Source organism: Leiobunum rupestre, chromosome 8 (genome assembly GCF_980474605.1).
Source record: "Leiobunum rupestre chromosome 8, qqLeiRupe1.1.hap1, whole genome shotgun sequence".
Lineage (NCBI taxonomy): Eukaryota > Metazoa > Arthropoda > Arachnida > Opiliones > Sclerosomatidae > Leiobunum > Leiobunum rupestre.
Window position 1 is genome coordinate 14,032,781 of NC_143391.1, and position 27,022 is coordinate 14,059,802.

At 38.1% G+C, this 27,022-nt stretch overlaps 1 protein-coding gene across 4 annotated transcripts in view; it reads left to right on the plus strand.

Moving 5' to 3' along the window:
• LOC149932466 (neural cell adhesion molecule 2-like) overlaps nt 1-5,585 on the plus strand; it is a 93,237-nt gene extending 87,652 nt beyond the window's left edge. For 3 of the 4 annotated variants that reach the window (XM_090155390.1, XM_090155391.1, XM_090155389.1), the window contains 2 exons: nt 1,664-1,945; nt 3,748-5,585. In XM_090155390.1, the coding sequence (XP_090011516.1) occupies nt 1,664-1,945; nt 3,748-3,795 (330 nt within the window). In that variant the 3' untranslated portion in view covers nt 3,796-5,585. Of the gene's footprint in view, nt 1-1,663; nt 1,946-3,747 lie in introns of those variants that run through there. The other variant, XM_090155392.1, reaches the window with a different exon arrangement.
• The last annotated feature ends 21,437 nt before the right edge of the window (nt 5,586-27,022 follow it).

Here is a 27,022-nt window from a genome sequence, read left to right on the forward strand (position 1 = left end):
TGAAATTAATTTGATGAATTTTGGTTAATTTGATCAAATTTGATCAGAATCGGTAAAAATGGAGAAAAGGGAAATATAAAAATAAAAAGTTGTATTTATCAACTAATCGCCAAATCGACGGTAATAAATGAATTTTATCAAAATTAATAAAATAGAATTTAGTTGTTTGAATTTGATCAAAATTAATAATTTTAATTAGAATAATTATTATTATTATTTTTTAGAAGTGCTCAGATTCCCATGTCATTTTCAATGGGAAAATATACATACTGTGTTGTCAAAAACATTTACGGTTGCCATGGCAAAACTAAAGCCCCTTGCAACTTTTCCCTTTGTGAAATTTCTTGTTCACCCACCTAGTTTCAACAAAATCGGTGATTATTACCTCGGGTAGACTCCTCGTAAGAAATAAAAACAGAAAAGTGGTGCCAAAAGAAAACAATTGCTTAGGACGGCCAAATATTAGCAACACAGTATGCAGTAGAACTTTCGATGATAGATCAATGGTTGTTTCTCATACAAATCCGTGTGAGCTTCGACTTCCAACGCGTAATGCAACATTCGGACACGGTCTCTTAGCGTTGAGGGAAGCATGGGCGCTTGCAGTGTATATTTAATTTATTTTAAAATTGGGATTTGAGATTAAATTACTGCCCCTCAATTGGTGACCCCAAATTTCAAAACACTATACTCCCTTTAATAGAACCAGCTTACAGAAATTTTACATATCAGTGCATATTCGACCAGAAATGAATTCAAGGTTGATGACATTTCGAAGAACTGCAACAACTTAATCTCAAACGGTACACGTTATCACCGTTGCAGTATGTGATCGAGGGGCTGACCACTTCTTTAAATTATGTACACCGATTACAACGAGTACAGCCTTTCTTACTGCTAAATCTGTAATCGATTACGTAATCACTTTAGTACAGTCAAATCTACAGGCTTGTACACCGATTAGTTATTTTCCTTATTTAGAAATTTGTAAAAATTGGAAATCTGACCAAATCTGTCAATTCAATATGGTACGAAGGTAAAACTGCTGTTCGAGGTATTGATAAAATTGGGGAAAACAGCTGACTATATGGTCTGTCGATGCTTTAAACCTAGTTAAATTCGGTTATTTTCAAACTATCAAATAGATACCGATCAAACAGCCTCAGACTTCAGTTACGAAAAACTATAGAAGATAATAATACTCTCCACAGACTAAGCCTATTAAATCGGATTAAAGAGTGAGTCCCGAGTGTAATTGTATAAGCTCTTTATTTTTTTATTATTATTGCATGATCGTCTGAAGAGGGTATTACAATTTCTGTACACAAAATTCAGAAAGCCGGATACCATAAAGACACTAAGCTTTAATTTTTGACATTTAAATAAATAAATAAATCTTCTTTGATTTAAACGAGAGGCTAAATATTTCGCGTTAATGAGATAGAAAACCAGATAACAAATTATTCCCGAGTAACTTCGTAAGTATTTCGAAGAAAATTAGGCCCAAATATTTCGAATTTAACAAGATTTGAGATGTTACGAAAGTTAAGTCTAATTTTTTGGGGATGGTGAGAGGTAGTGGATTTGGCCTAGTGATCGTTAATAATAACTCGCGTCTTGATGAAAGTGGTGAGTTGATACTGAGGGTTCGTTTCTTTCCAAGAGTGAAGGGGAGCTGACGTACGCCGAGTTGATCCTTCCGTCGAGTTGCGACCTGCGGATGATCCGCCGAGACGAACCCCCCACCGAGTACGCCGACATCAATTTTCAGCCCAACAGGGGGCCTTTGCAGCACCCTCTACAGCAGCACGGAGGAGCCACCAACATGGCCGGAGTGCTCCGCGGCGGCCTCGACGATCAAGATGCCCGGGATTCTTCCGTGACGCCCCTCATGTGTAACAAATGCTACCCTCTTCCACCGCCCCCGCCGACACCGCCCGATTTGGCAAGTCTACTCTCTATTCAATCTTTATATCAATCGCTCATTTCTTTCAGCCTTCGTATCGTTCACTCATCACTTACGAGCGCCACGCGCGGCACGCCGTTTCAATAATGAATTTTCTCTTATCAAATATCACGCGGAACAATTTTAAATTCTAGAAAATTAAATAACTGTACGTTACCAGTTAATGACAATCCGTTATTATGGGGGAGCTTAGAAGCAAACTGTCCTTATAAATCAAAGATCAGTTTCGCGCGAAATGAAAGTTTATACAATAGTAAATGGTTCTCTCGCGGAAGACGAAGAACAAAGTAGGGATTGCCGTAACTCTTTCTTAGCGGCGGGGCTAAACGCGGTATCATTTATCTTTTCCCACGGGGTATAAAAAAGTTCCGGAACCAATCATTTCTGGTCACTGGACGACTAATTGCTATCATTTTTACTTCATCATCTCCGGAAAGTCGAAAGCCCCCCGAAAATCTCCAACATGTTCAAGATGAACGCGCCTCGTATCCCCGCAGCCTAAAGCCGAGAGATCTAGAGCCCGCGTTGGATTTTTTAGACCCTTTTTTTGCGCTGCTGGGTGTCTCGATCAGGAACCCCTTTAGACGAAGGAAGGAAAAGGGGGCACCGAATGTGTCTGAACCGAACCGATAACGTTGTTAACGGCTCCCTTTCGAGATAGTGGGCCCTCTCTTTTCCTTTATATAAAAAAGGAAGAACGCGTGGGGGATCTGGTTCGGCGTTATTATATCGGGATGAACAGGAAGAGAACGACGTAAAGAGGCGAACGGGATACCATAGAGAGAGAGCCGTAGATATTTGGGATGAGGAAGAAGATTGGGAGGGTGGCGGGAAAATCGGCTCGAAGGATGCGCGAAGGGATTTTCAACCGCTATCCCGCCTGTAAGATAGTGCCAGTTTCTGCCGGCCAAACCCCTTTCATTCTCTGAAAGCCCTAGATTCGATAACCTCTTCGACCTTTGCTTTTGAGGGAAAATCCGCCGACTGTCCTCGGCTTAAAAGCGAAACTAAAGCTCGCGCGTTATGCGCTCTCAAAATCGTTGCTTTCGACTACAGCGTACGTTGCGCGCAGATGAGAAGCGATAAAAGCCACCGTCTCTATACTATTGGGGATGGCTGGCTCGCTTCTTCTTCTTTATATAAGTCGTTGAGATTGCCAGCTTTGGGATGGGCAAGAAAAGTTCGCTGATCTAGAAAACACTCGGCACGCTTTTTCCGTCTTTGCGCGAAGAGAAACGGATAATCTATTTTCTTCACTTTTTGCGCGGTTTTAAGCCTTTCGTCTTTTTCACGTTTCTTTCGGGTGTATGTCGTCCACTTCAAACCTCCTCCTTATTCGTACGTAACTCTAAAGTCTATATACTCTATGCCTACGCGAAATCTCTAAGTGAGTAAAGGATTTATCCGCGTCCTAGCCAGAGACCTTAATTCAATAGAAATTTCGGATGAGAATCGCAACTTTGCTAAAGGAAAAAACCAATACGGGAAAGATTAAATTGGACTCTTATTGAGAGAAGCGGGATGTTCTCTTATACAGGCTACTCGTAGCAAATACGCCGAATGAAAATAAACGGGCCATTGTTGTCGGTTCAAACATCCGCTTTTAAACCTTATTTTTTCAATTAAACTAACGTTATTTTAGTTCCCATTTTAATACGATAAATAGTTTTATATATATATATTTTTTTTATAAATTATTTCCTCTCTAAAATTTTTTAACACGGAAGAAATAAATGTCTTTTTCGAGGAAAACATTTTTTTCATCTACTTTTCAATTTCAGGACGGCTACCCGGATGTTGAGCTGAGATCGAGATCACCGTCAATGTGAGAACTCGTTTCGGCACCGACCAAAAACTAATCGACAACACCCTCCAGCGACTCGACCCTTCTTTCTATTCACACTGCGGGACAGCTGAGAAAATAGTCCGTTCGCTAAAATAAAAAATGGGGGAATCTTTTTAAAGCCAAAAAAAAAAGGATCAGTACATTGGGAACAAAAAAGGGAAAAATCTCGCGAAGTAGGAAAGGATGAAGAAAAACCGCAGTCTTGGGCTCGCGTATGGGTTAAAAAAAGCTACTGGCCATTTTCGCAAAACTAGACTCCTGTGATATTAGAGACCTCTTTCTCGCACTCCCTGCCAAATAAGGGAAGAAAAAGTCATCTATTCCAATCGCGGTCGCGTCTCCGGAAGAGGAAGAAGAAAAGATCCCAAAAAAACTGCCGAGAAAGCAGAAATTGGCAAAACGGTTCCCAGCCCTTCCATTCTTTCCCGCTCGCAGCGGTATCGTTCGGTCGGTCCCACCAAAAAAAGAAAAGAGAGGGGGTAAAAAAGACTACGAAATGAAAATCTTTCAATGGAAAAGTGTGGGAGTGAGAGAATGAAAAGAGCCAGAGGTGCGGACACGAGGTTGGATAAAAAAACCCTACACGACATACGACTGGAAAGAATATTCTTTAAAAATATCTAGAAGACCCTACCATTTAGAGAAAAAATGCGACTTTAAACAGAATAATGTGAAGTTTCCGATCAAAAAGCTAAGGTGGATTTCTTTCGGACGATAGATAGGCCTCGGGCTGACGTAATTATTTCAAAACGTTTTTGGTCGGAGTCGGTTAGAATTCCCTTCCGCCGGTCGGTTTAAATAAGGTCTTAACAAAAACCAGTAATTTTCGTCTAGTTCTAATAAGGGAAGGCGCGAAGCGAACAAACTTGGATAAATTTATCGGTGTCTTCTTCATCATCAATACAGTGCCTTTCAACGAAAACCATATAAGTAGAAGAAAAACGAGAGCGCGCGAATAGTTTTTTCTCTGTCGTGTATAATGAATTCGAAATTAACAAAAAAAACACTACTTTCCTTTCCTCTAATTGTATATAAAATAAATCGCGTTGAATTAAAAAAATACCAGAATAAAAAAAAAGTTTTTTTCTTTGACGTATATAAAGGATACCCCGAAACTCGAGCTCGTAGAAAAATTACGTGTTCATTTCACAGTGTAAATTTATGTCAAAAGTACGAAAGCTGTATAAAGAGAGAGAGGAAATGAGAGGGAAATAAATAATAAAAAGCTCATTTAATAAAAGCGCTCATTTGTGACATTTTAACGCGCCCAAAGACATTTTTTCGGTAAAAATTCAAAAAGGTGCGTGTATGCGTGTGTCTGTCTGTTTCTCTCGGTAAATAAGAAAATAATCCTCATTTCTACCTGCTCAATTTCGACTCGAACAAGAAAAAACCTAGCTGTCACAGTTCTATCGATTCGTAACGTGGAATAAAAACATCACGTTTAAAAAAAAAGAATAAATTTGTTAATAAAAAGGGTGGATAAAGCACGTTCGTCGATTCGTTCGTAATTAATAAAAAAAAACCACCCGTACGTGGCTGTCATCAAAACGTCTAAATGTGCCGTGAAACCTTTATTTCATTTTAGATGATCTGAATGAAGTGGAAAAAAATAACGAACGCTATCTGTCGTCTACTATTTCAAAAATTGAGAACGGGAAGTAGAGAAAATAAACTCGAATAAAAACGAACAATTAATAAAATAATAACCGAGATGAGTGTCAGGAATTTTATATTTTTGTTTAAATAATCTGAAAGTTTAAACGGATTTTGTACAAGTGGATAACAAATAAAAATAATTATGCCTTTGTTTTTTGTTTTTTAATTCTTACGAGATAAAACGATCATGAAGGGGCCTACAATTTTTTTTTAAATATAACTAAATGTTCGTAAAATTTTTAACAAAAGATGGATTCCGAAATACATTGAGTGTAAATTCCCTAACCTCTACTTCTATACGTCCTAATAATTTGGGAGATAAGAAAATGGAACAGGCGACCTCAGGACGTAAGGGAAACAGAGACTTCGCAAGGGAATTTTCATCCACCGACTTTTGAAATCGACCGACATGGGCGAAAGACTCCAGTCTTAATCCAAAGATTTAAGACGACAATAAATCTAGTTAAGCTACATATTTACCCACTATGCGCCTTATTCAATAAAGTTTGTCTATAAAAAAGCAAAGATATTTTTTTCCGGATCATGGCATTTACTATAAGATTTGGGTATAAAATATCTAACTCTATATTTTGTTAACGTGACATTTATTTTATGCCTAAAAAATAATAAAATAACCCAATTTCTATACCAGAACTTTTGAATAACAACCAAATAGAAGTTGCAATAAGGGGCAACACTAAGGGAGGACGTGGCCTAGAAAGAACAAAAAAAAAATAGATTTTTCTCTAAAAGCCGATAATAAAGCTCATAGTAACGTACGATAAAAATGAAATTCTCTTCGACGCTAACCCCCTCGCATCCAACGCTCCTTTTCGTAACGAAATAAAAGAATACGGCATCCTTCGATTGTCTCTAATCTGTTGGGTTACTAGAGCGGCCCTCTACAAGTTTGCCTCCGATTTAAAAAGAAAACCCTAATCGACCTTCTAAAGGGAAAGAAAAATTCTCGAAAACAAAGAGGCGAAAAGAACACATTCGGAGTCTCCGTGTATGGCCGAAAGGGGGCGCTGGCGTAAGGGGAACAAAGTGAAATATAATATTATAGAGACCCAACTAAAGGTTCCCTTCTTGTTAGCTTACTTTTAGTTGACAAACAGGAGCTCAGTCTATTGATTCGGTAGCCCTAACTCGTCGTTGATGCTTGGCACCATCTGTCACCGTCCTAACTCTCCCTCCCACTTCACTCTCCCTTCTTCGCGACCATCTCCGAGTCTACGACCCTTTTTTCCATCCTCTCTTTCTCTTCGGCTCTCGCGCCTCTCGTTGCTTTCGCCACTGCGATGCGGTGTTAGATCTAAAAGGGCTAGCCAGCGACAGCCGCCACTGAAGAACTTTAGAAGACCGTGAAAGGAGGAGAGGCTTTGCCACCGCCGCGAAGATCTTGACGATGATATATATATATAAGGAATAAAACTCTCGATTCTTGGATGCCGCTGCTTCGCCCGGAGAGAGCTGGGAAGGAGAGTTATTATAGCTTAGAGGCCGGGACCAGCTTCGTACCGTTCGCTTCCTGAACCCCCCTCCCCCGCGATACTCCTTTTTTCTTGTCTCTTGGAAAAGATAAAAACATTTTCTATCTTCTCGCGGCCCTCCTTCCCGGATTCCCCATTTATCCGAAGCATCCATCGTTTTCCATCTCTTCGCTCGCATTTTACAAACTGGCCGCTTCATTTTGGATCCCGAGCTAGCAGCCATCTTCTCCGAATACCCCTCATTCCGCTCTCACCCGCTTAAGGCTTCTTTCCTTCTATACAGTGTACCCGAAATTCGAAAGGCAACCACGCCCACTTTTCTAAATGTACCGTTTTTTCCTTCTAAATGTACCGTTTTTTCCCTTCGTAAAGTACAAGAATTTATAGCCATAAATCAAGGGAGAGAAAGTTGAAGCGGTACGTGGAAGAAAACTTTAAAGGGAGAAAAATCGTAACCAGCTTTAAGTTCCTTTAACCCTAAAGTTGTTCTATATAAGATTCTTTGTAGACTTTGTATAATGTATAGGCAATTTAGCCATTAAGAACGAGAACTGTCGAAAAGAATGAAGCTTACGTGGCAAATATTTCGGGACTAAAGAGGTTCGAAAACTAATTTAAAAAAGGAAGATTTCGCGGATGCAGGAGGCTTCGAGGAATAGATACAATAGAATTATTTTTCTAGTTTATCTCGCGTGTCACTTGATTTTATTTCGTTGACAAAAATTATCGCCATAGGTGGTGCTAAAAACGTTCCTAGTACGAATATAAACCAAAACCTCCTTAGCAACAACCGGAGAGGCTCCGTAAAGAGGAAACCAAACACGTAAGTCGACGCTAACGAAATAAATGAAGCGAAACTGCTTTTCCCCTGGATAACAACAAAAATTAGAGCCCCAGACATTCATCATTTTCTCTTTAAGTTTTCCAAAGCCAGTTTATTCTTTTGCCGTTCTGGTTTTCCGAAAATCCGACACTCGCTGGTTCTTATCGACCATTAATTTACGACAAACAAGGGGGGTGGAGAGGAAAACATTTTTCGCTGGGAAAAGTAATGGCTCGTCCGAGCTTAAACGTAACGTGGGACCTCTAAAAAGGAGAGCGGCGCTTTTCGGTAGCCGATGTAAGATACGATAGCGCGTATAGTGGTTCGAAAGAGTAATTTTGCATCTCCTTCGGGTCTTTCCTAAATCCACGTCCATATATAAAAGAAGAGCGACTCTCTCCTTTCCGCGCTTTATCGCTCCCCCATTAAAGATAATCGACGCGGAGACTTTAAAAAACAGCCCAGCTTTAAAAGTTCTAAGAGGGCGAAAGGCTTTCAGGAATCTAGTCATTCGTTAACAACTTTAGAATTTTTAACATAGTTTATTGCGAGGCGTCTTTACTTCGCCATCTTTTGACTTCGCTGATCCCGAACAGGGAACGCTGGCCGCGCCAACCAATATCATTGTAAGAAAATAGCAAGCACCTCGTACCTTTATTACTACTATATACACGGAGACTAAAAACTACTATACCTGTACGACTACAATAAAGACATCACCTGTATGGAGCTACAAAACTATCTTCTAGAAATGAAACAAGTTGATAAAGTCAAAACTTCGCTTTTTCAGATCAAATTGAGCGGTATTCTCGTATATAAATATATAATACCTAATATTAGAGTTATCGTAAAGGTAAAGTTAAAGTTAATTATAGTACTTAGTAATTAATTAACTAATGCATATACTATCTCCAGTAATTAATTAACTTATGCATATACTATCTCTAATAATTAATTAACTTATGCATATACTATCTCTAGTAATTAATTAACTTATGCATATACTATCTCTAGTAATTAATTAACTTATGCATATACTATCTCTAGTAATTAATTAACTTATGCATATACTATCTCTAGTAATTAATTAACTTATAGTATATGCTATAATAAAGTTTCTGGTTTCAAAAGCTGACTCTATTAGTTAGTCTATTCCTAAAAACAAATTTAAAATTTTGATCGAACATTTTTTTTTAAAAAGAGTGGTACGTATCAGCGATCCTGCAAGCCAACCAGAATAGGTTAGGGCATTACGTTTCGTTCCAAAACATGCTGGCTACAAAACGTAAAAAGGCAGACCCACGATATAAGCTTCGATGAAGGTAAGGATGCCAATAGCCATATATGTTTTCCAGGAAGTGAAAGCTTTTTTCGGGGAAGCTTTGAAAGGCTATTGAAAAAGCTGACGCCGCTCCGTCAGTTTATTAATGTATAACAACCACCTTCCATCTGGTATAAAGGCAGCTCACCCCGATGAGACAAGAAGCGGTGGTAAGCTGCCGAGAGAACGCGCTAGATGGCAGCTACGGTGGTGCGGATGGAATATTTTTGGCGGCAAGTTCATCGCTGTTGCGAGATACCGTCGTGAAATATGGCCCATTACCGAAATTCAACTCTCCTTGGCCGCCACCCACTCGCCAGCATCGTTTCGAAGGGTTTGCATCGTAGCCAGTGACTGGAGGGAAATGAGCTTGGCCAGCCCTCCTTTCTTGTTCCAATATAAAACGACTCCTTCAACACCAAAAATCGATGCAATTCTTCATCGATGCGGGAGAAGCCAAAGTAGACGCGAAAAAATCATACATTTGATGTTCTCCTTAGCCACTAAATTTCGAGTTCCTAACAGCGTCACGTTCCGGGTATCTTAGTTAAAGGTGGGTTTCTCCGCGGCTTAGAAAGAAAGTGAGTCTACTTACGTGATGTTGACCTATGGTAAGTAAAGGATAATCAAACAATTTTCAAATTAAAAGATTGCTCTATTTACAAATATCCATGTTTATAGCAGTTATTTTTCAGTATAAGATGTTTGTATACTTATGAATTTGGAAGGTCTTGATCGCCATTTACGAAGGATCTTATTGATTCTCCATAGCAGAATTTAGGTACAAATCAAAGAGATGGCAATAAATTTAAATTTGCATTTTTAAATGGTTTTGATCACCAAAACTGTATTCCAAATATGAAAATTTATTTTTTAAAAAACCAGAGGCCTTACCGTCTACAGGGTTGCCATCCTGACAAGTTCCCGAATTTTTCTCACTGACTGAAAAAGAAGAATCGCCCCTAAAAATTCGAAAGAGCGAAAGCGGTAAAGCGTAAAACGGTTCCCTTCTCTCAGTTTTTTTTTCAACTTTATTTTTTTGCCCTCCTATATTTTTCCTTTCTCTAAGAAAAAAATCGATCGGAAGAAAATTGAATTTCATCGTGATGAATCTCGCGCACGTCCAGACGATCTGGCTCGAAATAATTCGTCTCTCTTTCCCCCTATTTTGGAAGGCCAACTATTCTTTGGCCGGGCCCAGGGCTGGCTGGCTGGCTGGCTGGCTGATTGTTTAGCTGATCTGGCTCAGCCATCCTTCCCTCCTCACTCACTTTCTCTCTCTCCTCCGACAACACACTAGCCATTTTCAATTACACAAAATTCGTTTACCATTTACTCAACTGAACAAATGCCTCGTTAGGTACGATAAATGGAGAGCGGGGCCCGGCGCGGCTGCCTGTACATGACAAAAGACCGATCATCTATCCTCCGAGCCACACTTTTCCACCATTTCTAGCTTCTAGCGGAGAAGCTTCCCTTCGAGACTCAACAGACTTTGGACCCCGAAGACTCGCTCGCTCTATTCCTATTCCACCGCTGATATTTTTCATATCACTGCTTCACCGGTAAAAATTTTTATAAAGTACCCATTGAAAAAAGAGAACTTCCTTAAAAAACCCGAAGACCTAATTTCTTTGCCGGTCATTTTTCTCAGAGGTGAACGGAATGGAGGGGATAAAAATCTTTCTCGAAAGAAAGAGCCATTTTTTATCGGTTGAAAAATGAAGTCACAAAAAACATTGTGGGACTGTTCGTCCAGCTAAAAAATATATATACCTATATCGTAAGTATCGTTCGAGTTCGATCACTCTAATAAATAACAAACGTAGTAGTTTTAAACGTACATTTTGATCTAGTGTCGTAGAAACAGTCAACGATTATTTTTATCAAATCTTTACGATATGAAAGTAGGTTCTTCAAAATAGGTCAGAAGTTGATCAAACTAAGCAAACCCCTTTAGAAATATTCCAAAATGGGTCATGTTTGCTAAAAGGTAAACAGATACTATATTTGTGGGTAAAGCTCTACTTATTAATTTAATATAATTATTTTACAAAATTTACGACAACTAAAATTTAAAAAGAAAAGTTTAATTATTAAAAACAACAATTTTTATCGTTCCGTCATCAGGAGTTTGTGTTAAGCTTTCATTATCCCCATTTTTTTAAATAATTATATTTTTACGCTAGTAGCTAATATTTCAAATTATTATTATAATTTAATATTACAGAGTATGCCAAATTATAGCACTCAAGTTTGAAAAAGAGCATCACATAAAATATCAACAAATTAGAACATTTCGATTTCCCGTATGAGAATTCAACAGCGTAAGGCCAATTTCATGTTGCGGTATGCGTGACTTCTGAATGTGACCCCGGAAATGGTAACGTGTGAAACCGAATTAAGAAACACAGTCAAATGTGAGCACTAGTATCCGCGCAGAAGCCGTGAAAAATCGCGGCTGGAGGTATATGGGAGCGTACGCTATGTACTCCAAAAGGAAATATAGCACCAACTTTGTTCTTCATTACAAAGGTAAATTGGTCTACGCGATCTATAACGCGGAGAAATACTATAAACGATACAGGAATGGGCTGGACAGAAAACGAAATGGCTTCAAAACCGTTCGCACGCACAAATCGCATTAAAACCACGAAAAAATCCACGTTTTGCGAGAACAGCTTGTACCGTAATTTCGGAGAAAACGCACGGACAGCGGCTTCGTAATTATTGACTCGATTATAGATCGGCCTAAAGAAAAAACGAAAAAACTATTTTTTACCTTACAAATATACCGCCTACATTAACCTATTTCAATAATTAATAAGCTTTTGTATTAAAGGTATCGATAGAGCCTCTCATTGGGGACCAAAATAGTCAAATTTAATAATGCATTGTACGCTGGCGAAGATAACAAACCGCTTAGCGATTCTAGACAAAGTTAAACCACTTTAAATCGATATTTTCTTCAATTACATATATCAAAAGTTCCGCTTAACGCCCTACTGGAAATATACGGTTGATATATCTCTCTTTTCGGGTAAAAAAAAAGGACTATAAACGTATCCTCCTTCCCTACGTTACGAATTTCTTCGGGAGGAGAGCGGGTAAAAACCGCGGTGGCGATAGACACTGTCCCATCCCCGAGATTTACGTTCATTCGTAATGACACGAGAAACTTTAATCTGGCGAACAAGTGATCGAGAGAATGCCGAGGAGGAGGGGATCTTTAAAGAGGCTCGTATAAACGAACGCTGATATATGGACGTCGTATAAGTTGAAAGGCAAACAGAACGACGAAGGGAGGAGAAAGCAACCGGGCTCGTCTTTAGTAAATGGAGTACAATCCGATAAGCAAATAAGATGGAAAAGACGAGACCCAGTTCCTCGGCTTCAATCCTTCTCCGATTCTCTCTTCCAGCCCATCCTTTACTCGCGTGGATCAACTTTCCGTTTGTCTACTAGTGGACCTACGCGGAGAGGAAACGTTTCGAACGCCGATACACGTCCGATATGGTTTTCTGGAATACGAGGCTGCGCGTGATCTTCACTCGCGTCTTACGAGCGTCTTATGACGGACCAGAACGCGCCGGTCAGAGCAACGCCTGGAAATAAAGTAATGGCCATTTCGATACGTGTCTCGGAATTCCCTCTTTCGATATATCGGCCCTTTCAAACTCTCCTTTCTATTCTTTCCGAAGGGGGTTTCGCGGATACTTTGAAGAAAATCGACTCTCATAAGGATTAGGACATTACCAGAAATTACTCGAGGAGACCAAGCTAAATGGGGCTTAACATCGAAGCGAGCGCCTAAGACCACCGCGAATATAACCCTCTTTCACTGTCGAACCGGGACGATGGCAATAGGCAGAGTGAGAGAAGGGTGATGGGGAATGAAAAGGAAATTGCTGGCCCAGTATACGACTTCACCCATCGACCCCTCTCTCTCTATCTCTGAAATTTGGAAAGCCATATCGATTTCGTGGTGGCCCTTTTGATACGTAAAGAAGCTATATAAGCTCGAACGGAGAATTCGTCTACGCGGGAGAGGAAGAACGCGGATTTGGGAAGAGAAAGGACGGCCGACTTCTCCAGTCTGTTTATGCAATAAAGGATGGTGGTATAAATTTCATTGATCGCCTTCGGTCGGTGAGGTATAATCGTGGGTGGGTGGATGGCCGTACCAGTACGTATACATATCTAAAGGTCGCGTACAGGCAGAAGGCGCTTCGACACGCTAACGCATTGATTTTACGTTATATTCGAATTATATGAAACGATTGAGAAATCTACAAGGCTGCAAATGGTAATCTCTCGGGGATTAGGGCTCATTTAAAAGGGCCTAGCCCGAGTTGGCTCGACGGGCCGAAACGGACACCGGTGCCGGAGGGATTTAGCCAGAGATTGACCAAAATATAAATGTATACGGGAAAAACAAACTTGATCCTCTAAATCGCGGCATACCGCTTTAATTGGTCGAACAATCGAAATCTTCGGGGCCTATCGGATTTAGCAATAAAAGCGGCGGAAGGCGCGTCTTAGAAAGATAATCGAACATTAACGATTTAAGAAATAATCTATTTCGATCAGAAAACGATAAATTATAATTTTAAGGAAAATAGAAAGAAACGGCGCGGCTGCGAATAAATAGGCAATCCTCGAAGCTCGAGCACCCGTAACCGATAACGTGTTTTTAAAAATTCTTATAAATTTTAAACTCCAAATCTTAGGACCAGGAGTGAAGGGAATACATTTAAAAAGAAAACTAGAATGAAAAATATTCGCGCCAATCCCGGTAATACCTCAGTCACCGTTGCGGGTCCCCCCTCCCCAGTGTGTTTTTTTAACCATTCTTTTCTCTCTCACTCTCTCCTTTTGAATTGAGAAATGCGAAATCGATAAATGAATTGGAAGTTATCATTCGTCGCCGGCATCGTTATTCATTCCGCAATTTTCGAGCCAGAAAAAAATTTCTTCAACACGTTTTCCACCGCCAATATTCCAGCCTCCACCCTCAACCCCTTCAACCGTATCCCTACCTTTCCTTTATGGGTGGCGGATCGAACCACGAGGAACATTCTAGTACAAAGTCAGAGAAAAATAAAAATAAAAAATATCCCCTTAACTTTTTCCTTTCGTCCCTTTTTCCTTATTACCGGCGACTGATCCGTGAAAAAAATTCGGAATACGGTGCTTCAGGGATACCGCTCGTTGCCGAACAATAATAAACGAAGCGACGGCGAATAATAAGCGCCGCCACCCCCCGACCAAGAAGGGGAAAAGAAAGGAATACGCAATGGTCTTAAGGCCGGGATGGAGAAGGCTTCGCGGCTTTTAACACAATCGAGCCATAAACGGAACAAAAAATGAAAAAACTTAAACGATATTTCCTATTATATCTTTTAAAGAGAGTCTTCGAATTTCGGATAGGGGGGGAGGGAGAAGATTCCCCAGAAACCCGTAACGCGAGTCCGAGAAATCCAATCTCTCGGAATTGAATGTTCCCGAAGCTGGAAGACATTTGGTTGAGCGTCACACAACCTCGGCGTCTGTTCCAAGCAGTTCCGCTCTCTAACATACGCGGAGGAGCACCCTTTGGCCGTTGCCCATATGGAATTCTCGACACGAAGGACGCTTTTTATTATATATTTTATTCGGATGGGAGGACGATTTTTCGCGTCCGATAGTACGTATCGGGAGAAGCCGGGATCAGCTAACACTCATTCTTCTTTATAACAAAATCTCCTACAACAGATTCTGTTGGAAGATTTCCGTAATATAGATCTGAGAAACTGGAAGAAAAAATATTCTCGGCTCGGCTGTATGAAAGATAGATTCGACGTAAAAAGAAATAAAAAATGGCCCCTTCTTAAGATTTTCAGATAGCTAGAATTCCGTCACTTTTCGGGCACGACAAAATCAATAATTTCTAAATATAGATCTGGTTATTAAAGATTTTTTCTTTTTAACAAGTCGCGTATTTATATTGTTTATTTCAATAAATTATTTTGAAATGACCGTGCTTATAAGTTCGAAAACTTTAAACTGGTAATAATACCGGCATTGTTTTCATATTAAACCTTTATACGAGCTGATGTTACGATAAATATTAACGCGGCTTTCGTAGAGTTTCATTTGGACTACGCTAAACCGTATATTAATAATTCAAATTACGCTACGACTATTTTGGGAGATTAGGAAAACTCTGCATTTTCGTTGCTGGGCAGACGCGTCTCATCTAACACGAATAGCGGGCGGTAATCCTCGTGGTTTGCTGATTCACGTGGTGGGGAGCGGGTATCATATCAGCCAACGGGCGACGTGTCCTCCCCAAAGGAACGTTTTTAATATTTCAGGAGCTTCGTTGTCATCTGGTAGGAGGCTCCCTGGTTCGCACACTGCCCATTTTTCAGCGATGCTGAGAAAAAGAGAGAGGGGGCGACGCTGTGTTAATAATTGATTCCAATTTTCTACCTATATATATATACATACACCCGGTAGAATATTTAGGGGTCTAGGAAAACCGCGATAAAAAATATTTCTGAGGAATCATAGTGCTCGGGAAGTAGGACTAGTGAGAGTAGACGTTGACGAGAGCGAGGAAAAAAATGCAACGTCGTTCCATTCTTTCGGTAAATGACAGCGGCAAAAGTCGTTTATTATTCAACATCTCCACCGTGTAATCCACGTTTTTGGTCGCGGAGCGCGAACCTTTGAAGAAGAGGCTGGTCATTACCGGGGTCCTTTTTCTATATTATCCCTCATACTTCCCCAAACTCTGACTATATACGTTTCCGTCCCTCTCCACTCTATAGCGTTGCTTTTCATTTCCAGATAGTTCCAGCCAAGAGTCCCTTTTCCGTAAGTGACCCTTTACTAAACCAGGATATACTACAACCGTATCGAGGGGATAACCGTCACTTCAATCGCCCGCGCAATAAGATGGACTTTATAGAAGAGCAAACTTCACCATTCCCGCGGTGCTCAGGGTGGACTTGAACTACGCCTCGGTTCAACTATAAACGAGAGGGGTTAGAGAAGGAACAAAAAAGGATGAGAGAGTGAAGTAAAGGCGGATTCATAACTTGTACCGCGCAGTCTGGGCCTTTGCGAGAAATGCTGGGACAGCCTTCATAATAAATGAGTCGAGAAAGTAATCTTCCAAAAGACGCGTTGGTAAAAAAAACACACACACCCACCCCACTGAAAAAAAAACACGTTTCGCTGTAGCGTTCTCGAGAAAGATACTTAGGACCCGTTCCCTGACAAAAAAAAACTCTTTTTAGGACACTTTTCCGCCTTTGCTTCAGTATTCTACTCCCTCGTCTAATAACATTAAAGTTAGGTCTACGGTATCACCAGTATTAGTAAACTAGCGTTCAGTATGCGAAAGTAGCGCCATCAACTGCAGTCAGATCTTCAAAGCGAGAACTTTTATCTTCAAAAAATAATTTTGAATTCCATCCAAACCCGTGAAAAAGGTGGGAAAAGGGGAATTGAAACATTCAAAGAACTGAGACCTAAAATAAGAGGGAATAATAAACAAGGATCTAGCGTTTTACGTACTTACCGCATTTCAGGTAAAGAACGCCTTTCGAGGAAACCTTGTTCTTTAAAAACATCAATTTAAGGCGATTGCTTATATCGCTTTCAAATCCGATTTCCGCGGGAATGTACAAGTACCACTTCGTTTATCGGGAACAGCAAGGTGTGAAATTAAGACACCTTTACGCGTATAGAAACTCTCTTCGTAGAAGTGTTTAATCTCCGAAGAAGGTCTCTTAAGACTTGAAACGAAACGGGAGATTTCGGATCGAGAAATGCACCAGCTAAAAAATATTGACTTAGTACCAAAACAAGTACGAAGCGGATAACTGAAATAGGACGATAGGGGTTAGTCGCGAAGTGAGTTCGTACCTTGATACAGCTTGAGAGCGAGCCACGCAATCAAGCGCTTGAATGCGTGGGACCTGTATAATGGGATCTAGAGCGTCTAATCCGTCTGAAAGGAAAGGCTTAAACTTCGTAAACTTTTTCCCTACTTAGAAATAAAGTGCTTTCTCGATTCAAGGTAAACGAATATGGCTGGCCAGGGAAGCGCGACATAGAGCCGTGTCATATATCACGAGCAGTGACTTAGCAGCTAACAGAAATAAAACTGCTTCTCTATTATTTAAGCAAATACGCGACGAAAAGTTCTTCCATACGCGACATAAAGTAATAAAATTAGGCCTAATTAAAGTGGTTACCACGAGGGACGGATATATTATTTTACTCGAGTTCATGAATATTATAAAAACACGGGTTATTCGCTTTGGCTCAAAGTTAGCCGGAGGAGCGCCTAAATCTCCCAGCAAAGATAAAATACTTAGTCGTTTTGGGAATAGCGGAGATATGAAATTCTCTACGCTTAAAGGGGAACGGTCAAGCTTTAACCAGTTAGATAGCCCTATAGCCCATTAAAAACCAAAATTTATGGCGAAAACCGCATCAAAAAAAATTGAGTTGTTAATTTTTAATAAAATAAAGAAATTTCGGGAAATTGAAAAGCGCGCGTCCGCCGCGACACCTGGTGAGAGGTCGGTGAGACAGTAAAACAACGTAAAAGCGCGCGCTGCTGAAGACGCAAAAAAATTGTTTTGCACGCGCGGCGCGTTCCAGTTACAAGAGACCTAAGCCTAAATTGCGCGATTTTAAAAGTTAGGATAGTTCGCAAATCGCTCATACGGGGTTAGGGGCGCTGGCGGCAGCCCCTAAGATGGCGGCGAAAATTCAAACCCAAACACCTGGCGTTATTTTTCGTTTCAACTTTTTGGGCCAAAAGCTATTTTTTCAAGACAAAAAAGGCACGTGTTAGTATATTGAACGTCTTGTTAATCTTTTGATACGGAAATATGGCCATATTTGGAAAAGCTTGACCGTTCCCCTTTAAGCAAATATAACCAGCGTATCTCACTTCAGTGCTTGAAATGGTCTTAATTGCCCTTAGTAATTTAAAACAGTTTTTTTTTTGTTCTATCCTTACGATAAAAGATTATAAGATTATTAAAAAGAGATAAGAATTATTGCTTAAGTAAAAAAAAAACTCTTTTTATTACAAAATTAAGATATTCATACAATTAAATCAGTCAACTAGTTTCGGCAGTGTTAGTGCTCTTAGTCAATTTTAAATGTAACTTGAGTCAATATAATGTTAATAACGAAAAATCTTTAAATAAATCTTAAATTTTCTAATAATGGATATTTTTAAACGTATATTATCATAAGTCACATAAATGTTAATGGTTTCACTTTATCCATTATTCACCGTTACGCCAAAAATGTCTGAAATGCGCCACCCGGTTAACTTTATTTTCCGGAATGTAAACATCTCCGATCACGTGAGGTCAAGGGTTCGCCAAATTTAAAATGCTTCCAAAATTAAAATTATCACTTAGTTAAGCCAAAACAATTAGCTATTGAGTCAGAGCAAATATTTGTCGTTTCGCGCTTGCTTTTATGTTTTCAAAATTTAATATTTGGCATATTTTTAGATAATTTTTTTAAATTACACATGTAATTATTAGTTTGATGTTGAAAAACATGTCTTAACTTCATTTACCAGAAATAAAAGATACATAGAGATAATTTTATTTTATTATTACGCAGGAATTACTTCGAATCAAAGATACATCTTCGGGCTATCGAAAAATAAACAAAATTTTAAAAAGTTGGGCCGCTATAAAAAATATTAGATGCTTTATTACGTAAGACCAAACCTAGATGCCCCACATCGCCAGATTTGGTATATTTTACTTCACAAAGTATGAGATTTTCATGAGAGTTACTCATTTATATTTCCTTCCGGGCTCTTCGAAATCCGTGCGGTTTCCTACAATATCTTCTCAAAAATTAATTTATTAATATTTTAACCTAAATATCTGCCAATGTTAGTTCTAACAAGTGCGCAATTTTTATTAGGATGTCATGACTAGTAGAATCCATTCGGAATGACCCAAATGTAAACACTCAGTTCGTTTCTTAAAGTAATATTTCTCAATTTATCAACATCAACCTATATTATGTCTAATAATTGGGTAAAATAAACTTTTGGTTGACTGGTCTACAAACGCCTGTATAAGTATTCCACTTACAGTACACGATTGTTCAGGGAGAGGCCCACTACCAGAAAAATAATTTCCGTCACTCCCAAGGAGAGTACCCGAGGTGTTTATTGCCGATTTTGTTCAAAGACGGGCGTAATGTAGACCTATATGAGGTTTGAAATTTCCCAAAAGGAGACGTTGCACTACACATTCGATTTGCCATGGAAACCGAAAATGTTTTTGACGTCTTAAAACAAAAATAAGATTTTTTCCTTATTTTACCCCAAAAATGTTCCAATTTACCCAAACTTGATGAATTTACCTAAAAGTGGTCCAAATTACCCATTTCCTGATTTTCAATTTTTTTTTTAATTTCGTAGCTAGGACCCTGTGAAACCGAGAAAATCCCATGCTTTTTTGAATGGAGATTTTTTTGTTTTAAGTGATCAAAACAATTTTGGATACCATGGCCAATCGAATGGGTAGTGCAACGTCTCCTTTTGGGAAATTTCATATCTCATATAGGTCTACATTACGCCCGACTTTGAACAAAATCTGCAAATAAACACCTCGGGTACTCTCCTTGTCAGTGTTCATTATCTTACTGCGCATTAAAAATAATAATTTAATTTAATTAGCCATAAAAGACTAAGTGTATTGAAGTAAGATGGCCTAAGGTTAAGTTGGATCCCTATTAATTGTTTGGTTTCTTTCAAATCTCGTAATCGCGTAAAACGCCATATAAATTTAAAAAAGTCGCGTGTTTGCGGGAGATATGAATCAAGCCAGAATCCGCGTCCCACATACTAACAAGATTGCAAAAAGGAAAAAGTTTTAAATATATTTTATCTTTTTCGTTTATGGTTGGTGGGTGTGGGGGGCAGGCGTATAAAAAGGACCCGAGGGAAAAGGAGAGCGGCGGGGGCGGATGAAATTGAGATCGAGCGAGGGTAATAAGAAAATCTGGGTGCTTGTCGGCACTCCTAAATTTATCAAAGTGAGAATCTTCAGTTTGTCCGGCAAAATGAGACTGCAGAGAGAGATCGTTCAATAAGAGACGACCTCCTTTTTCGCGAATATCCCTTTCACTATATTCCACTCCTCCTCAATCCCGGAGCGGACAGCGATGACAGCGCGCCGCGAAGGTGTCGTCCCGCGAAAAGAAAATGCCGCTTCTTATATATAGGTGAGTAACTTTGCTCAAGCCAACGCCATTTCGTAACGTCTCCCAAACCACCTTTCGAACTAAGTATAGTCCGAAGAAGAACGGAGGAGTTTGCGACGAATCACTGGCGATATGCCCGAATTGAAGGAAGAAAGAAAAATCCGCGCTGCTCAATCGACGTTGGATAGAAGAAGACGGCTTCGGGAAAAGTTCAAATCTGTTTAGTATCTCCGTCGTACGGAGCCGCGGTGATGGCCGAGGATGGGTAAAAGCGGCCGATAGCAAAGTGGTTAGGTTCGCGTTACGACTGCCACCCTCCCCCTCTCTCGGAGACGATAATGTGCGCGGGTTACCCTTTCAGAATGCGAGTCCTCCATCCAGCTCACCGGCGCTGCGATGGAGAAATCCCTCCTCCATCCCGCTCGTTTTAAAAAGAGATCGATGGGAACGAAGCGAGAAAGAGAGATGAAGTGTCAGCCAGGTTTAAGAAGGAAATTACTCTTGGGGATTAGGTGAGAAAGAAAATGCTAATTGCGGCAGAGGATACGAAATTTGCCGGCCGACCCCAATCTCTCCCTCACTCCCGCCATTTTCTTCTTTACCGAGTGGACTTTGTCTCCGAGCTATATATAAAGTACATATGAAGGTACGACTCGAAAAGAGATTGCGTACTTTCGCTTAAATTGTATTCGCAAACAATGAGAGCTTCTTCGTTTTTTCCCCTCGTATCGCATTTTCGGAACCGTTTTCTCCGACTCAAATCCAAAACTAGAAATATATCTTCATTCTTTCCTCTGACAAACACAATTAAGATCGCCCCGCGCCCTATAATATTAAATAAAAAATGCTTTTATCAAAGCAGTTGAAAAGTTGAATTAAAGGGGAGTAGTTGAGATCTATGAAGGCGCAGATATTGAAAATGTTTTAGGTTTAAAGAGTTTTGTTTTTGGAATTTTCAAAAGCGAAATATATTTCTAAAATAATTTCCATCGATTTTCCTCACCTTTTATTTATTTTAAAACCCTTCCCTTAAATTTGAGCCTTGAAACTGTAACAGTAAACTGAGAAAAAAAATTATATTCTAATCGAAATATTTAAACCAATTTTAAAATCACACGCATTAAGCCATGGATAAATTAATAGGGCTGTATGACCAAAATCTAGAAAGAAAAAGACAAAAATACGAGGTAAGCTACATTGCTTGATAGTTGATACGGCACCATATTTTTCATATGAAAAGCTTTTTTCTGGGCTTCTGGCGTTGATTGTCATCCGATAGACGTCTGCTACGTTGTTGTAACTAGCTTGTGCAGATTTATTTTGCAAATTAGTACTCGTAATGAGTTATAACCTAATTAATTTACTTTTTATGTTAAATTAAAAATGTTGTATGAATATAAAAGAAATTAAACGGTTAAAGGAGTTGGCAACGTTCTATCTTAGCTAATTATCTTGATGAATTAAATTGATGTTATATATGTCATATACTTATTTCTATCTATCATAGTCTGCATGTTTAAAGTAGAATCATGAATAGAGTAATATCGGCGTGACGTATGTCGACGTCACCCATGCTTTTTCCTATAGATAAAAAACTGTCCTCAAAATGGCGGCCATAGCCCAAAGCTACAGAGCGATACTACTCTATTAATTAACCTCATTAATCCATTGTAGAATTACACATAACAACACGGAGCTTTATACAGTTTTGGCATGCCTAATGAAAATCTGAAGCTCCACACAAGTCGAGTAAGCGCTGGTAGTAAAAAAAGAGACTTAAGAGTTACATTAAAACGCCATGTTTCTTTCAAGAAAGGCCTATTAGAATTTATTGTTATTTTAAGAAAAACAATGACTTATCTTTTCTAAGCCACAGGGCAAGACACACGGCTCTCTTTGCATTTGCAGGCTCTCTATAGGAAGAGACTGTCATCTGTTGATTGTGAAAATACAAGCTATAGTTAGTAGTTACATCAAAATTTTCTCTGTTAACTTGAACACCGTCACTCTTGATTAAAATTATTGCAAATCTCTTTTATTTATGACTTTTTCTAGTTCAGTTTCTGTTATATATGTATTTATACAGTGATTTCAGTGTCACGTGATACGACGTCGTTCTTGACGTCACCCATGCTTTTTGAGTTAAAGTACTCTATATGTGTATATAGAAGATAAATGCTGTCATTTTACACGTAATCCTTCACAATTAAACATTTTATCAGTTTACTGTTACAGTTTCAAGGCTCAAATTTAAGGGAAGGGTTTTAAAATATATAAAAGGTGAGGAAAATCGATGGAAATTATTTTAGAAATATATTTCGCTTTTGAAAATTCCAAAAACAAAACTCTTTAAACCTAAAACATTTTCAATATCTGCGCCTTCATAGATCTCACATTTTTTATTTAATAGCTGTCCCTTTGCTCTGCCTCACTGGGCAAATTTTGCCTAAAATTAATGTTTGTAAAAGAAAGCCGTAAGTTGGAAAATAAAAAGTTTAATTTATAAAAATATTTTAAATAGAACAGATCAATACTTTGCTGTAGGATATTTTACTATATTATTGGATGTAATTAACGGTATTTAAAATAGTTATAAATATGTTATACTAAACAATGTATAATTGTTTTATGTCAAATTGACTTCTAAAAAGAAATGTACGATAATTTTCCAGGAAAATCGATAATTTTTTAGCCTAGATACGATAATTTAAGATCTGGCGACGCTGTTTCTTAAACCCACATTGTCTACCCAGCAAACACAAAATCGCCCTTTGGACATCCGATTGACGTAACACTCGGATCTTTCCTTCGTCCGTAGGACGCCTCAAAATCCGCGGTTGACGTCGGTCGGCAGCATAGAAATCTCATAGGTAACTAGAATGCTGCCGCCTGCGGCCGAGCTTGTCGCCAGTTCGTTCGGGAGATAGGTGACGTCATTCTCTCTGGTGACATAAAATTCTTGGCAGAACCACTCTTTGAGCTCTGATTGGCTGAGATCTGACTATCGTCTGCCACGGCGTTTGGTCCATTTGCCAGTTACACGGCAGCATTCTGGTTACCTATTAGATTTCTGTGGTCGGCAGTGATGGTTAGACGAGGGAAAGTTTTACCCCTAAAAATCCAAAAATCGAAAAGGGAAATCAGGCTAAAAATTTGCGAAATCTAAGGAAATTCCACGTAGGGTGATTTTAAAGTGAAGTTAATAATCTATATAATCACAACATTTAAAATAATTGATTTAATTTTATGAAAATTAAGAGAGTAATTTTAGCAAGAAAGCTTAATGTTTTCTATTAACGTGGCACCTCTGCAATTTTGCTTTCCCCTTTTTCGTTTTAGTATCGAGGACTCGTCTGCTCCTCGGAATGGTGACTGTGGTCGCGTGCAGTGTGATAAATTATATAAACAATTATATTTAATCTAATAATTTCTAGTTTCTAGTCATCTAACTTTGTTGATTAAACTAATGGGGAAAAGTAAAAAAATCGTTATTTCGTGTAATAACGTACTGTTTTTCAGCTAATTATTCTATTACATATAAAGCAATGAAATGTATTAAGATAAATAGAAAATTATAAATATATAAATTATAGTTTAATATTGGTTACCTAGAAGGCGCTATGTATTAAATATCACTTTCTGGAAGCTAACAATGAAACTTGGGAAAATTTTGGTCAAAAAGGGAAGTTTTAAGTCCCTGTGAGGGAAATTTCAATTTTGGCGACTTGACATCACTGTCGGTCGGACGTTAGCAGATCGTACAGACGCCCAAAATCCCCAAATGTACGGTTTGTCTAGAGCCTATGGACATCCCTGGCCTCTAGGACGATCCTAGGGATGTCAGCTGGATTTTTAATAGTTCATCTGGGGTTTTATTTGGGATTGATTTTGCGCCAGCAACGACGTCTTAGGGACGTTAATTACTATTTAATGTTGAAAATAATTTATTCACAGTAAAATTAAAATTTTCAGTGAAACTTTATTTAATAATTTAAAATATGAAATGCATACAATTGTGAATTACAAACAAAATATTGCAAACCATACATATTTTCTGCTATTTTAATTTTGAAAGCTATACCTTAATTTATTAATGCATTTCAATAAATTATCGCTTTATAAATTTGAGCTTTCAGTGAACCCTTGACTGAGAGTGAAAAATAATAAAATGTAATGGGCCAAAGTGAACCACCCCAAAACTTACTTTTGGAGTTACAATTTCACTAAATAAACTACTGATTTATAAATTAGGCCTTTAAGTGAACCCTTGAATGAGAGTGAACAATAATACAACCTAAAAGCAAAATAATAAAAAGTTATTTCCCAAATTTACTTTGAAAACTGTGATTGTTCCGCTACTTTTCAAGGAAACCACCGCAAAACTTACTTTTGGAGTTACAATTTCACTAAATAAACTACTGATTTATAAATTAGGGCTTTAAGTGAACCCTTGAATGAGAGTGAACAATAATACAACCTAAAAGCAAAATAATAAAAAGTTATTTCCCAAATTTACTTTGAAAACTGTGATTGTTCCGCTACTTTTCAAGGAGACCACCGCAAAACTTACTTTTGGAGTTACAATTTCACTAAATAAACTACTGATTTATAAATTAGGGCTTTAAGTGAACCCTTGAATGAGAGTGAACAATAATACAACCTAAAAGCAAAATAATAAAAAGTTTTTGGCCAAAATGTACTTTGAAAACAGTGATCGTTCCGCTACTTTTCAAGGAGACCACCTCAAAACTTACTTTTGTAGTTACAATTTGACTAAATAAACTACTGCTTTATGAATTAGGGCTTTAAGTGAACCCTTGAATGAGATTGAACAATAATACAACCCAAAAGCTAAATAATAAAAAGTTATTGGCCAAAATGTACTTTGAAAACAGCGAATCATCCGTTCTTTTCAAAGCAGCTCAACCAAATAAACCATCAACTTTAATAAAAATGTTTAGTAATAATAGTTAGTACTATGTGATAGCTTACATTAAATATGTAAAAACTAATCGATCCAGAATGGTTAATTATTATATAAGAAAGTTGTATAATTTAGCTATTACCGTATACGTACAGGGGTGCAAAGGCTTAAGTTTTTAAATGTTGATTACAATTAATTTACACAAGATTATGGTTATTTTATTTTTTAAAATAATTCTTTATGTATAATTTAATGCACCACAACCAAATTTATTTACAAATAATACGTTTATTAACACTGAGAAGATTTAAGGCGGTACCGACCAAAAATTTTATTTTCAAACTTTGGAACAGGGTTGCTCATGAACTTCCCAGCCGATAAGTAAAGCCGTCATGTCAAAAATGTTTCAATTCGCTAGCGAAACGGGTATAGGCGGCGCCACAGTCGCTACCCCTGCAGCTTGGTTTGTCTGCGTACTTTGTTGATCAAAACAAACGATTAATATGGCGGATTGTAGGCGCAGAGGTGGCATAAATTGCCTTTTTGTAGTAATACTGCCTTTAAAAATATTACAATTCGAGTAAATGGTGAGAAAAGAACGTTGGAGTTATCGTTTCACAATTTTCCGAAATGCAAAAATCTTTTTAATGTGTGGTTAACTAATATAAAATCAGGGAAGATTAGTTAGTGGGCACAGATTTGCAGCGCCCATTTTAAAGATAAAGACTTTTTAGAAAGAAATGGTGAGACACAAATTTATTTGTTATTACTGATTTTAAAGTTAATATTATTAAATATATATCATAATAACTGTCATTTAGATGAAGATAATTCAAGAGACGCATGAAATGCGGTGCCATTCCGAGCAATAATTTACCATGTAGACTTATTACAAACCCAATGTAACTAAATAAAAAGAGAGGACCCTACATTTTGTCAATCGTTTTAAAGGTGATCTGTTTTATTATATACTGCAAAATAAGGAAATGCTAATGAATTAAATTAATTTTAGGTCAAGCCGTTCGATTGTCATTATCGCTGGAAAATATTACATTGAGGCCCACAAAATTATGCGTTAAAAGGGCATATTTTTCTATTTGGTATTGGACCCCAATTTTCCTATCTTTGCCACCCTGATGGTTCGGTATGAGTTTTCGAGTTGATTAATAACATTTCGAGCTATTGCCGCAGATCCCAATATGATTAAAAATAATACTGTAAATTCAAATGGTTTTTATTTTTAATACTTATTTGCATATCTTAACATTTTATTCACTTCTATTGTAATTTCTAATTAAGTGGTTTCTTCAATGAATTTAATTGCTTTTAACTTTGAATTAATTCTATAATACATTTGTTTTTGCCTTTTTAGTTAACATGGCTTTGAGTAGAAAATTCATAACATAAATAGTTCAGTTCATTTGTTATCTACAAATACTAATTGGCCAAAATTTAAAATAGGAACTATTTTAACATATTAAAAATAAAACTTTCCTTGACTAGAAGTGTAAATTTAATTTTAACTTTTCTTTAACTAAAATCTAAAATAAAAATTATATATTTGGACAACGTTTTTCTTCAAATATTGTCAGTCTCTCTTAATATCAATTAAAAATAGCCCTTGAGAGAATAGACAAAAAAATGAAAAGGCCTAGCTGAATTTTTCCATAGTAGCCTCTACAGTCGTTAGCCAGTAGATTCCTTCCTTTCCAACTTAGTTATTTTGTGGCACTGCCTCTT